The sequence below is a fragment of the Neofelis nebulosa genome, chromosome 8 (genome assembly GCF_028018385.1).
Source record: "Neofelis nebulosa isolate mNeoNeb1 chromosome 8, mNeoNeb1.pri, whole genome shotgun sequence".
Lineage (NCBI taxonomy): Eukaryota > Metazoa > Chordata > Mammalia > Carnivora > Felidae > Neofelis > Neofelis nebulosa.
This window is the reverse complement of record NC_080789.1, coordinates 26,595,896-26,610,524: the sequence shown is the minus strand read 5'-3', so window position 1 is coordinate 26,610,524 and position 14,629 is coordinate 26,595,896. Positions and strand designations below refer to the sequence as shown.

The following is a 14,629-nucleotide window of genomic DNA, read 5'->3' as shown; positions in this document are numbered from 1 at the left end:
AAAAATAGACACTGCTCTCTTGGGAATTAAATTTATCCAGAATAACATTTCTTCCAGCTTAATGATAACTCTTGTTGGCCTATCATCAGTGGATTCCTTGTCTTTTTCTTCATTTTGTTATATTGTGAGCCTCCAGAGGCCGTGAGCATTTTTGAGACACCAGTGAGATCTCACTCTTCAGACAGAATGTCAGACTCTTCAACTGTATTTTCAACTGTCTTGTGAGACAAAGACTAATTGGTTTGACCTCATGCTGTCGCATGTTGAGAGACATGAATCTTCAGCACTCTTCCTTGAATTCATTGATTTCATTAAACACTGTCTGCTTGTGTTTGCAAAATGTCGTAATTTCCCAGTGATTTCTTCGAACTGCAGCGCGTAAACAGATTTTTTGGAACAATGCCACTTCTTAGCTTTGATCTTGTGTGTTAATCTTTATTTCCAACAGGTCTTCTACATTAAGTCCATTGAGCCACGGAAAATATCGACTTTAGGGAAAAGTAACGTGATCGTCACGGGAGCAAACTTTAGCCAGGCATCCAACATTACAATGATCCTGAAAGGAACCAGTACTTGTGATAAGGATGTGTGAGTTGAAATCATAGTAATTTATCCTTGGTAATATAGTAAAAAGCTTTCACTTATGCCAAAAGAGTATCATTGTGATTATAATCTTTTCAGAGTATCTCCACGTGCCAAAGTGGGCAGTTCATCTACATATTTGTTATCACATAATTTTATTTTTTTTTTTTTTTTTTTTTAAATTTTTTTTTTTCAACGTTTTTTATTTATTTTTGGGACAGAGAGAGACAGAGCATGAACAGGGGAGGTGCAGAGAGAGGGAGACACAGAATCGGAAACAGGCTCCAGGCTCCGAGCCATCGGCCCAGAGCCTGACGCGGGGCTCAAACTCACGGACCGCGAGATCGTGACCTGGCTGAAGTCGGATGCTTAACCGACTGCGCCACCCAGGCGCCCCTATCACATAATTTTAATAAGTAGAATAATTTAAACACCGCTTTGGAAGCTGTGAGAAAATCTGTCCCCTCTAAGCCCCCAAAGCCTCAGAACCCACTAATTTCAGGATGTTGCCTCTTTGAGGTCTTGATTCATTTCCATTACCAGAATCAAGTATTTTGAGTAACAGACATCATCTTGAAGCTGATGCACTTAGAAAAATAGTTGCATACTTAGGAATCTGATGGAAAACTATGACAGCTCTTCCGATGTATTACCCAAAGCTGAAAAAAGAAACGTTCTGGCATGTTCTATTATTCCTTGTAGCCTTCTCTTTACTGGATTGGTCTCAGGCTCAACTAATAACTAAATGGAACATATATTAGTAGTTAAAAAAAAAAAAAAAGACCAAACACCCCAACACAGATATCTGGTCAGTGTACCATTTGACCATCATTATTTCTATGACTTCTTTCCCCCCTAACTTGTCCTTTCAACGAAACCTGGAGAGAGAAAAAAAATTTTCCACGTCTCACTGACACCCTTGTGCAAATCGTACCCCCAAAAGAGATGTAATAATAATAACACAACAGATAATTTGAGTTTTCTGCTTGCTAGCTTTTGTAAGTTTGGGTTGATTTGAAGTTAGAAGACATTGCAGTTTATATGAAGTAAAATAGTGGGCTCATTCTCATCATGGGGATGCATCAAAGACAATCTGCTGAAGCATGGTGTTTTGGGTTTTAACTACTAAAACAGATTTGCACAGCATTTTAATCTGCCACACTTATTTACTGAATTTTCTGTTTTAATTCATTTGCTGCATATAACTGCCATCCTCTTTCCCCTCCTAACAGTAAATTTAGGATGTCTGTCATCTTGATGGAGAAAGCTGTTCATTGGTAGCTCCACTGTGTTTTGCCATTTACCAGAATTATCAAGCACACATTAGCGGCTGTATCTATGCGGCATAGGTGTTTTGGTACCGTTGATCCTGGCTAAATACCTTCCTGCGCAAATCTTTCATGTTGTGTTGAAATCTGTGAAGTTAGACACCTGTGTGTTCACTGAAAGGCAATCACCTTCGCTGGCAAATAAGCCGGTTTTCAGAGCGTTTCCCTATTTTTGACTCTTTATGCTCTCATTTCAATTCCGAGTGTGTCCTGAGATACTGCAGTTATTCAATTAAACGACTCAGAGACCTTTCTGCATGTAGCATTTCGGTAACCACATCAGAGTGGTGAACCCAAGTTCACAAGCAGTAAACATAATACCCAGTTAATCCTATATCTGAGTTCATGCCGTAATCCCACACTCCTTTAATATGGTATTTTTCAAATGCCTAATTATTCGGAAGGGAAAAATACGAGGATAATAGTGGAATGACCCCCATTTCCACCTCTCTCCTTCCGAAATTTATAAACAAGTTTGAATTTTAATGATTAGCCATTTTACGATGAATTTCCTAGAGCTTTGCTCTGAATGTAAAGCTTAGGATGTAAATCTGCCATAGTGTAAATGCACACTGACTCAGATGCTTTTTGAATTCGCCTTATGTTAGGATCTATTATTACTACTTAAAGGATATATGCATTAATGTTAATAATCATGTGCATATCCTATAAGTAGTAACAGTAGATTCTCACGTAGCATAATCATGCTGAGAATTATTCAGCACAACCCAGTCTTAGTGATCTTTTGCTTTAGAGGGTCATTGTAGACATGATGTACTGAGGAAGTGCAGGTTACAGAGGGAATGTTGTAGAAGGCTCTGCTTTGACTCCCGAGGGGCATCAAGGGCATGCCCTGTGGATGTCAGGAGCACCCAGGATATTCCCAACTAATTTCTCGTCTAGACCTCACGGTGGGAGGCAGCTCGGCTCTGGTGCTGACTGACCCTGAGATCCCTGCGCTCTTGGCATGGACTTTGGTCATGGGCACTCTGTTCTTAGAATGGCAGAATCCCCATCTCTGCCTGGGGCGGAGTTCTCCCCTTCTACCGTCTAACTGGGACTTCTTTTTTCTCACGCTTTTCATTGTGGAAATTTCCAAGCATACCCAAGAGACAAGAGCGCGGTGAACCTCTCCGTACCCATCCTCCAGCTTCCAAACTTGCCAACATCTTGCCAGTCTGGTTTCGTTTTTGGAGAGGAGGGGAGCATGGATAGCTGGAGGTTTTAAAAGCACCTCCCAGACACCATATCCCTTGACACATACCTACTTCAGTATATGTCTCTCACAGATAAGGACCGTGCCATTCTCAAACCCAACAACGTTAACAGGAAACCCTACACAGTCCATGTTCCACTGATAGGACTTCTTAAGGGAACTGGTTACATCTCCTTTCCCCACTTCTAAGGGACATTTGCAAATAAAAACATACAAATGAAAAAAGAAAGAGGAACCCTGCCCCAGATGATCCCCACCGTGGTAAGTGGCCCCTGATGAACCCGCACTTACGTGCGGCTGTTCTGATAGTTTGTGAACTGTTGCGGTTCAAGTAAAATTCGTACGCCGTCATGTTCGGCACACAACTGTGCTCCGTGTCTGTGTCACTTAAGAGTTGTTTTTCTGCCCCTTTCTAGAATACAGGTCAGCCACGTGCTAAATGACACCCATATGAAATTCTCTCTACCGTCAAGCCGAAAAGAAATGAAGGATGTGTGTATCCAATTCGATGGCGGGAACTGTACATCTGTGGGACCCTTGTCATATATTGCTCTGCCTCACTGCTCCCTCATATATCCTGCCACCACCTGGATCAGGTGCTTTCTAGACTCCTGTCTTTCTGTCATTGTGTTTAAAGGGGCCATGCGCGTAAAGATCATGGGTTTTCCACAAATAAATCCAGAGATAATAGTCCTATCTAAATTCCTCCCCCGGAATTCCCCTTAGGATTTATTCCTAGAAACCAAACATATTCCTGACCAGCAGATCGCTTCCTACTGTCACCGTGAATACTGGGAGCACGTCCTGCTTTACTCTGAGCCGTGGCTGCCAGGAAACTCACGGTGAAAACGTTTGCTTGCACTCTAGTTCCTCTTCAGGTTGTATGATCTTTTGCCTTTCACGATGGTCTTTGAATTGTGGTATCCATTCTTAGCCTACCTTTCTGATAACAAAGGTACCACTCCTCGCTCCTGCCCGTGACACTGAGCTTCTCTCTTCCATCTTTCATTTCATAATGGTTTGGGTACACTGTTTTGAATAATTTGAGGAGATATCGGGAGCTATCGAAATGAAAAGCAGTACCTACAGTTCGAAGATACTCCCTAAGAGAGATTGACATTCTAAAATAAACTCTTCCAGATGACTCCTGTATATTAAAAAAGTAAAATAAAAACAGTCCTCTGCCTAGTTGAATTTTAAATTCACGTTCAGATTTGGAATATGACCCTGACGATAGTTTTCATAATAAGATATTTCACCAACACAGCATGAAACTAGTTTTCAAAGTACTGTCGAGATGAAACTATAAACTTTTTTTTTTTTTTAATTTTTTTTTTCAACGTTTTTTATTTATTTTTGGGACAGAGAGAGACAGAGCATGAACGGGGGAGGGGCAGAGAGAGAGGGAGACACAGAATCGGAAACAGGCTCCAGGCTCCGAGCCGTCAGCCCAGAGCCTGACGCGGGGCTCGAACTCACGGACCGCGAGATCGTGACCTGGCTGAAGTCGGACGCCCAACCGACTGCGCCACCCAGGCGCCCCAAACTTTTGTTTTTTTTAAAGAAAGAAAAAGCGCAGGAGAAAAACACTTCTCGTATAGTATTGTTACTTAAGATTAAGTCAGAAGTGGATGTCAGGGTTGGTTTCTTCTGAGGCCTGTTCTCTTGGCTTGTGGAGACATGGTCACCTCCTTGGACCTTCACATGGTTTTCCCTCTGTGACTGTGTCCTAATCTCTTTTTATAAGGTCACCAGTCAGATTATTGGATTAGGGCCCACCCCCGTGATCTCATTTCATCTTAATTACCTCTTGAAAGAACCTATGTCCACATGCAGCCCCATTCCAAGGGACTAGGGGGTCAGGACGTCAACACTTGTGCCTCTGACAGTGGCACGAGAAAAATGGAAATTCCCCAACCAAGCCTCTAGCATTGCACTCCCTGCTCTGGGTCTAAATCCTTCCTATCAGTAAAAGCGAGCCTTGAGGTGACAATCCCCACGTGCCTTGTGTGGTGTATCTAGTAGTTCATTTAATCCTCACCGAAGGAATAGCCCCTTTAGCAGATGGGGAAACCGAGCATAGAGCATTCAAACAACTTGCCTGGGCTCCCAGGCCGTCTGGGTCCAGGCTGCGGTGCTCTGAACCACCAATGTTCTGCTTTGCCATAAAATCAGGCTTCCTTATTATTTTTTAATTGAGGTATAGTCGACATATAACATTAGCTTCAGATGCAAACATAGTGATTGTGTGAGGCTTCTTAATGTCCAGTCACCTGTGATATTCTGTGCCTGCGTCTCTGAGGTCTGCCTGGCCAAGAATGTGGCTCGGCAGTCTGGCCATTGGCAGAGCACGTTTTCTAGTAACGACGACAGGCTGGCATGAGGCCAGCTCAACCCTTCCCCCCCCCCCCCCCCCCCCCCACTCCTTGTGACTGGAGGTTCAGGGCTTAATGTCTTCCTTCTGCCCTACACAAATTGGCCTGCCCAGGCTCACCTCCCGGTCTTGTCATCCCGGGCCCGGCTGGCGAACAGAGCTGACCTTCCCAGGCTCCTGTCCCCTGGAATGACCTACATGAATGGGGGTGTGAGGGCAGCCGGAGCTGGGGACAGCTGTTTATTTCACATCTAATGACCACTTTGCTTATATGTGATTATGTGCTGAGAATATGTGAAATCATTTGGCTTGGTTTTGGAGAGAGGGAACGTAGCTGTTATTTATATGGTCTACCAAATGGGAATTTATAGTTTTAATGTCATTTATAATTTTACCTTGTCCAAAATGTTCCCTATCTCCCTAAATAAAGTATAATTGGTAGGTTGGGAGTTTGATTTTGAAAATTGTTAGATTGAAGGATCTTAATATAGATTAAACAGCAATCAAACAAAATTCTGTTTAGTGAAACCTTTTCAAGGTACAGCCGATGATCTGATTAGATGTGGCAACATGATATAATAAGACTCAAAATTCTGTTAAAGAATTTGGGCATTTTCCTAGAATTAAAACCAGATCTGACCTGAATTTTTATATTTATGTATCTTGAAAACTACGCATTTGTGGTCAGTGTCATTAAAAGATGTCTATAATCGTCCTGCATTTGAAATTAAAATGTATTACTTGGCTCTAAATATAACCGGGTTTAATGTGTGTATAAAATGATAGATTTGCTCATAAATGCAAAATTCCTGTATGTTTACTATGAAACTCCTATTGTTGCTTTTTTCTTTGCAGTGGTGGTCAAAATATAACCATCCTGGGCAGAAATTTTGACGTAATTGACAACTTAATCATTTCACATGAGTTAAAAGGAAACATAAATGTAAGTCTTCAGCTACCTTGTAATAATAGTAATTTTCAAGGATGATTTTGTTTTCATCACACTAACATCTACTGGGAAATATCTTTTATTTCTGTGCCTTTGTGATATTACAAGCTTTTTCCTGTTGGATGGTATACACCATCTGGGCCATAATGGAAATAATAAGACCCTCTCCTTGTGGTTGAGTATTTCCAATTGTGGCACAGAGGAGAGAGGAATGAGCCTGGGGCGACAAGGCCTTCCATTTCCTCCACGTGGGCTTTGCAGGGAGGCACTTTAACGCGACCACGTTTAGGACTATGTGTGACCATGCCTTGTGAGGGGTGAAGGCGAGATATCTAGAAGAACAGCATTTTTGTGCAGACGTGGTGGCGGGGTTCCCATCGTACTGAGAAAGCTGTGGTTCAGAGGCCAAGTGACCTGCATGAGCCCCCAGAAATCTTGTCATGTACTCCTGCTCCTGCCATGGTCTGGTCTGGTCCCGTTCCTTCCGACCTCGCCTCCTCTGACTTTGCATTTCCCCACACAGGGGGTCTGGTCTCTGGCCCTTGTCCAGCTCTCACACCGCCATAAGTCACACATGGGCCTCGTCACACAAAATGATGGATTTCTCAGATCTAGGTTGGGGCCTCTGAGTGTACTTCTAATTTACTTCTCAGATGCTCTCCCCACTCTCTCTCCCCTTTCTCTCCTTCCTTAATGAGACATGTGAAGGTAGCAGCCTCTCCTGCCTGACCACTTCCTGCCACAGCTGGAAGGTCTGCCCACGGCCACAGACCTGGCCCTGTTTGCGACCAGTATGGGTTCAGGCCTAGGTGCAGATGGCCTTCCCGAGTCTTCCTTACGTCCCTGTCATACACGCATCCACGTCCTGACATAGCCAGAGCCAGTTCCGGGCTTTGCCTCGTATCTGATTCCAGGCCATGTCTCCGTGATGTGGACACACGCCATTTTTTGTTTCATAATATTGCCAGAAGTGTGAACAACAGATCTAGGGCTGGAATTTGGAGAGGGGTTCAAGGGGAAGGGGGTTTTGTTTGTCCAGATCTTTGCATCAGATCCTCCCACCTATGGCCTCGTCCTACCCTCTCTTTTCAACTGCAATATTAGGAAGTAAATAAAAAACAGGAAAACTCGTCATCTAGCAAATTTTTTTTCACAAGTTTTATTGCCCCCTTTTTTTAAGATTTTATTTTTATTTTTACTTTTTAAATTTTTTTAATGTTTTTTATTTATTTTTGAGACAGAGAGAGACAGAGCATGAGCAGGGGACGGTCAGAGAGAGAGGGAGACACAGAATCCAAAGCAGGCTCCAGGCTCTGAGCTGTCAGCACAGAGCCTGACATGGGTCTTGAACTCACGAACTGTGAGGTCATGACCTGAGCTGAAGCCGGACGCTTAATCCACTGAGCCACCCAGGCTCCCCTAAGATTTTATTTTTAAGTCCTCTCTACACCTAACGTGGGGTCGAACTCACAACCCTGAGATCAGGAGTTGCATGATTCATGGACTGAGCCAGCCAAGCGGCCCTTATTGCTCTTCCTTATTTTTTTTTTTTTATAAATGTTTACTTATTTATTTTGAGAGAGAGAGAATGTGAACTGGGGGAGGGGGCAGAGAGAGAAGGAGAGAGAGAATCCCAAGCAGGCTCTGCACTGTCAGCACAGAGCCCGACGCGGGGCTCGAACCCATGACCCAAGAGATCACGACCTGAGCTGAAATAAAGAGTTGGACACTCAACTGACTGAACCACCCAGACGCCCCATATTAATGTTCTTCTTTAAAACCTTTACCAATCTCTTTTCCAGCAACTTTCTCTGCCCGTCTCTCTGCACACCTAAAAATGACCATATTTATGTTTTGTATAAATAAACCTGTAAAGCAGGCCACGCTTTCTGCGTTGTTTCCAGTCTTCATGCTCTGCATTTTCATGGGGGGGGGGGGGGGTCACGTTGTCCCTTTTGCTTTTGTCTTCCCCTACTTCTCATTAGATCTGCAAAGCCTTTGCCTCCTTGCGGCCAGTGATTTCTGCTAAGTGTCGCTGACAAGGAGCGATGCAGTCAGTAGTGTACATGGCCTCACTGGAGGACGGTCCCCTCCCTGCCCACATTTCACAACACGCCTTGAGGGCTCGCAGCGCGCACAGACCCTTTGGTGCAAAGTCTTCCTCTTTCTCTAGCCTCCTTCTTCCTGTGCACCCTTTTTCCATTGCATAACCTCCTGGCTGCTTTCATTATCACTAGTAATGTCCACAGTGATAGGAGCTAGCATTCGTTGAGTACCTACTATGTGCCAGGCACTATTCTAAGCATGTTTGCACATGTAATCTCCTTTAATTTAACCCCCATTTCGTTTAACAGGCCCTCATCTCATTTAATTTGATTTTGGGTTAATTCAGCCCTGTGGGGGGGGGAGATGGTATCACTGTCCCCATTTCGTAGATGAGACATTGGAAGCACAAAGCCATTCAGTTGTCTGGGTCGCCTCTCTCCTAAATCCTAGGGCTAGGACTCAGTGACAAAGTTGTTAAACTGCTCTTTTCTCCTCCATCAGGTCTCCGAATATTGTATGGCGACTTCCTGCAGGTTTTCAGCCCCCAGCTTCAAGGGTTCGAAAGCGCGGGCCAACGTCACCGTGAAGCTGAGAGTCCAGGAGACCTACTTGGACTGTGGGAGCTTGCAGTATCTTGAGGACCCCAGGTTCACAGGGTGTCGGGTCGAACCCGAGGGGGACACAGAATTGGAAGTGAAAATTCAAGTATGTTTCTCACTTATCTCGGGTGGGATGTGCCCCCTGCCCTTCGCGACTGGCAAGGTGTGCTCGTGTCTGTGGGTTCCCTCGTGCGCCCTGATTTCTCCATCTCCTCTTTGCTCTTCACAGAAAGAAAATGATGACTTCAACATCTCCAAGACAGACATTGAAATCACCCTCTTCCATGGGGAAAATAAGCAATTAAATTGCAGTTTCGAAAATATTACTAGAAATCAAGATCTCACCATCATCCTTTGCAAAATTAAAGGCATCACGAACGCAAACAGCATTGACACCTCTTCCAAGAAAGTCCGTGTGAGTCATCTGCCAGCCCTACCTATTGGTTTTGCCTCAGTTGGGGCAGTTCCTTGGCTAAACAGAAGCCAGAGTGGAATCTGCCGTGGATCTTTAGATCTTCACTTTAAATAGCAGATAAACAAAGCTTGTATTGCGAGCACAAGCATAATTCCTACAAAATAGCTGGCAGAATCCGTCCATGTGCCTATTGGAATGTCAAAGCATTGAACACACCATTGTCTATAATACTAATGAGTCTTGATAGCTTTTGTTCTAGCCATGCATTTGGACTGTGGCATCTGCAGGCGGAATCTCTAGACCACTGACGAATGAGCTGTCATTCTTTCCCCAAAAGTGGCAGTGACATGTCTTAGCAGATTCCCAGCATACTCAAAGCAGCATTAGATTCTGATGGAGACCAGATAATCTATGTGTTGTTGTGGCCACTTCCTCCACCACAAAGGCACACTTGCAATTCATCTCTCCCCGACATGTTTGAGGGTCCCATCACGGTTATATTTATGTCCCACGATAAAGATGTGAGACCCTTGGGAGAGGAAACATATTAGAAGTCTGTCTTTATGGTGTTCATGCCATATGAGGCTCTTCACAGTCTATACCAAAAAAAAAAAAAAATGCTTTATGACCTGTAGTCATAAATATTGAATAAAGGTCAAGGAAAAAGAACATCAGACTGGAAGCCAAAAAAAAAAGATGTGTTCATGTTCCAGCTGCACCAGCTAATAGCTGTGTGGCCTTGGGTAGGTCACTTGGCTTTGCTGAGCCTCCCTTTGTCCATCTGTATGGTAAAGAGGGTAGTAATTATTATAAATCAAGAGCACCAACTGACATTACAAGTGCTCCCACACTGGTTGAGAAGAACGGTGCTAGTATTCTTTATTCACGAGATGGTTCCAGAGTGCCTATACTGAGATGGGGACACAGCAGAGAAGAAAACAGACCCCAAAATTCTGTCTTTGTGGACGTTACCCGAAGAGTCATGTAGTGAAGGGAATAATTTAAAAATGTGTTAGGTGGTGGTGATCACCGTTGGGAAAAATGAAGCAGCGGGCAGTGATGCAAGTTTTACAATGGTGGGCAGAGAAGGTCTCTCTGGAAAGATAACATTTGAGTAAGGACCTCAAGGAGGAGAGAGAATGAGCCATGGGTTCTCTGGGGTGTGGAGGGTTCTAGATAGATGGAACTGCAAGCTGCAAAGGTCTTGAGTCTGGAGTCTGCCTGGTGCATTTGAGGAACTACAAGGAGGCCAGTGTGGCTAGAGCAGACTGAGCAAGGGGAATATTCCAGAAGGCTGGAGGGTTAATGGAGGGAGCAGGAAGAGGTAAAAGATGATTAGGACCTTGTGGGCCATAGCAAGGGCTTGGTCTTGAGCTCTGGGAAGCCACTGGAGAGTTTTGAGCAGGACTGCCGTGAGCCTACTTAAATGATAAAGTGTATTTAGTCTTCGTGACAAACTTACGAAGAGACAACCCCACATCTCATTTTAAAGATGAGGAAAGTAAGGATCGGATGGTTAAGTTAAACCCCTATGGCAAAGAGGACTAAGTTCTAAAATCTCCAGGTGTAGTCCAGTGTACCTCAACTGACATATCTGGAAACTGAGGCACAGTGAATGTTCTCAATGTGCTCAAGATCGCATAGCTAATCTGCCCGAGGTGGGACTTGAATTCATATATCCTACCTAGCTCGTCACCTCTTTTTGCACCTTGGGGAAAATGATTTGGAGGAAAAAGGGTGTATATAAATATGGCACCCAACTCAACTGAGTCTAATGACACTCTGTCTCATCAGGTCAAACTGGGAAACTTAGAGCTCTATGTTGAGCAGGAAACAGTTCCCACCACTTGGTATTTCCTGATTGTGCTTCCCGTCTTGCTCGTGATTGTCATTTTTGGTAAGTGTCCTGTTTGATTTTGTCAGAGAAATTACTCCCTGAGGCGTCTCATCAGGCGGCAGACTCTCAGCTTTCAGGGGCTGTTTGCTTCAATTAAGTATTAATGGATGAAAACCCAAATCACAACTTTGGGAAAAGAATAGTAGGTACATGTTGAGGGCTTTCTAGACATTTTTTTTAGTATGCCTTATTAATACAAAGCTGGATTACGAAGATGGTATCTTGGTGCTCGAGAAATATAGTCCACTTCACTTCCCCAATGTTGTGAACTGTGATGATGAAGGGCCCATTTACGTTACTCTTTCAGAATTGCTCTGGCATTCTAGACTTTCAAGACCTAGTCATCTCCTCCTGCCTCTCACCTCACCAAACACCAGCCCCTGCTCCCACCCCAGCTCTGCGTTTCCTGGCGGAACTGTGTGTTAGGAGTGTGGTCTGTACTGGGGCACCTGGGTAGCTCAGTCAGTTAAGTGCCCGACTCTTGATTTGGGCTCAGGTTATGATCTCACGGTTCTTGAGTTCGAGCCCCACGTCAGGCTCCACACTGATAGCATGGAGCCTGCTTGGTATTCTTTCTCCGTCTCTCTCTCTGCCCCTCCCCAACTTGCTCTCTATATCTCTCTCAAAATAATGAAAATAAACTTAAATTTAGAAGTGTGATCCGCACCATCTATTCAAGTGTCCCAAGGCTCATCCAAGCACAGAGACCCATGGTGGTTGCTCACTGGCTGCCAATCTGTTTTGTTTGTTTAAAATTAGGTGAGTCACCGACGTTGTGCACCTGAAACCAGTGTCCTTGTATGCCAGCTATACTTCAACTTAAAACCAATGATTAAATGATTCACATTTTTTAAACAGTCTTTTGAAAATTTGAAAGACCCGGATCATTGGGTCTCCACTTGTCCATAGCTACAGTTACTGGAGCTGAGTAGTAGCTACACCTTGAGAGAGGGCATGTGGTCACTGGGGTTTTGCCATAGTCTCGCCACCTGGGCCACGTGACTCATCTGTGTACCTGGTCCCTGTAGTCGTGTAGTGTGTGGCCTGGTTCTGAGCTGCTTTTCGTCTAAGATCTGTGTCCTCTTGTCCTTCTTAGAAACAGAACTCTCCTCCACCAACTAAGCGCAGCGCACTCCTTGATTTAACACACGCATTGCCTTTCTGACACCTTCTGTTAATAGTTGCCAATGTGTCCTTCCCTGCACTCCTTCCATTCCTTCATCCGTCCCTCCGTCCATTTACCTTGTGTTTACTGAGCACCCACTGCGCAAGTCTCTGGAGCTGGAGAGAATGAGTTAAGGCCTGGCCCTTTCTCCCAGCTGGTTCTGAGTCCAGTGAGGGAAGGACTCCCGTGTGCGATGAACTCACCCAATGGAATGAACTCATTTTGCAAAGACCCTATTTTGCCCTGTTGATCGTTTCAGCTATTTTCTTGTGCTTCGTCCCCAGTTGTCCACCCCTATTATATATCGGGAATCCAGAATTGGGCTTGATATTTTAATAAGGTCTTGGCTGGTACTCGCTTCAAGTAAGAAGAACACTTCTAAACGCTGAGCTCTATTTGAGACTCCGCCAGTGTGAAGCAGCAGTAGATAGAACAGTCTCACCGTAGAGTCACCTCCACTTGGTGTGACTTACTAGAAACCTCTGATCTCTTCCTGTGCTCTTGTGACTCATCACTCCTCTCAGTTTGTTGTAGAGATTGTTTATGCTCTTGACAGCGAAGGGGGCTCAGTTTGACACATGGCTTTTGGCTTCATCAGCATCTGCAAAGCCCTTTAAAACTCTCATCCCCTTCCACGGGGCTCCTGGGTGGCTCAGTTGGTTGAGTGTCCAACTTTGGCTCGGGTCATGATCTCACGGCTTGTGAGTTCAAGCCCCAAATTGGGCTCTGGGCGGACAGCTCAGAGCCTGGAGTCTGCTTCGGCTTCTGTGTCCCCCTCACTCTCTGTCCCTCCCCCACTCACGCTCTCTCTTTCTCAAAAATGAATGAACCTTAAAAATTTTTTAAAAAAGAACTCTCACCTCCTTCTTACCGTGATTCCTGGGCACCATGGGTCACCAGCAGCTGGAACAAATGTGAAGTGTACAAATATCTTAGCTCATTGGTCACATTGTTAGTGAAAACACGAAGCATACCCGGCTGAGGCCTGCCACCTGCAAAACCTCTCCACTGTGGCTTCCCCTGGAGGTGTCAGCCATGAAATTCCCACTGCTTGATGGACGTGGCTGCCTCACTCCCTGAGCCAGCATTGCCCAAAGTGTGGCCTGAGGAACTGTAACCCCAAGTCACACTCCTAGAAAAAGGGGTTCCGTCGTCACATAAATTTGGAAATCACTGCATGCCCCATCCTTATTTTGAAGATACACAATGCATTTTATGATTGACACTGTTGACTTTGTGGAGAACTGTACTGAGTTTTGTTTCCTCCTGCATCACTCACATCGACTGGTAGTGGGATCCTTTTATCATGAAGTTTCTGTTAAAGGAGGAAACCCTTTCCAGAATAAGGGTGTAGCCGACAGTTGTTGGGTATTGTTTTTAAAATACAACTCCTGAATGCTTTCTGTGAGTTACTCCTTATAATCCTGTCAACGTCACAGTGAGGCCGGCACTTTGACAGATGAGGCAACCAGCCACAGAGATGCTGAGGAACTTACCAGAGGTCACACAGCTCATAATTGGTAGAGCAGGGATGTGGACTGAACACCAAACCTGTTCAGTGCGCTTCTCTGCAGCACAGTTAGAAACCAGATGAAATGGGGAAAGAAGCAATGTCCCAGATCCAAGGGCTCATTGTGGACGGCTCACCATGTCACCCAATTTGATCTATGCAAGTTTGACTTATATAGCTCGCCGTCGATCTGTGGTTTCCTTCTACAATTGCAGCTCCGCTTTATTTCTCCAGGGATGTTTAGAAACATTAAAAAAAAAAGAATGGAACAATATACGTGGCCTATGGCTGTAGGGAAACTTGGCTCGTTTCATTACTTTTTAGCCAGCTGGGATCTTTGGTTACAAGTGAAGGTTATTTGATTTAGTTTTTACTATTAAGGTGGGTAGTTTTGTGTTTTCCTGCTGCATTTTAGCATCTTCCTCCTTAGAGTGGCCCCTTGCTGGGAATGTTCCTTTTGATAAATTCCATCTCTTAAATGCTATTCTTTCTCTCTCTCCCTGTCTCTCTCTCTCTCTCTCTCTCTCTCTCTCTCTCTCTCTCTCTAA

The 14,629-nt window shown here is 44.5% G+C and overlaps 1 protein-coding gene across 1 annotated transcript in view; it reads left to right on the top strand.

Annotated features, from left to right (window-relative positions):
- The window catches only part of PLXNC1 (plexin C1), a 151,037-nt gene that overhangs the window by 85,485 nt on the left and 50,923 nt on the right, over positions 1-14,629 (top strand). Inside the window, exons 10-15 of the mRNA XM_058741784.1 lie at positions 449-588; positions 3,543-3,722; positions 6,356-6,443; positions 8,997-9,200; positions 9,324-9,509; positions 11,304-11,406. Coding sequence (XP_058597767.1) covers positions 449-588; positions 3,543-3,722; positions 6,356-6,443; positions 8,997-9,200; positions 9,324-9,509; positions 11,304-11,406 — 901 coding nt within the window. The remainder of the gene's footprint in view (positions 1-448; positions 589-3,542; positions 3,723-6,355; positions 6,444-8,996; positions 9,201-9,323; positions 9,510-11,303; positions 11,407-14,629) is intronic.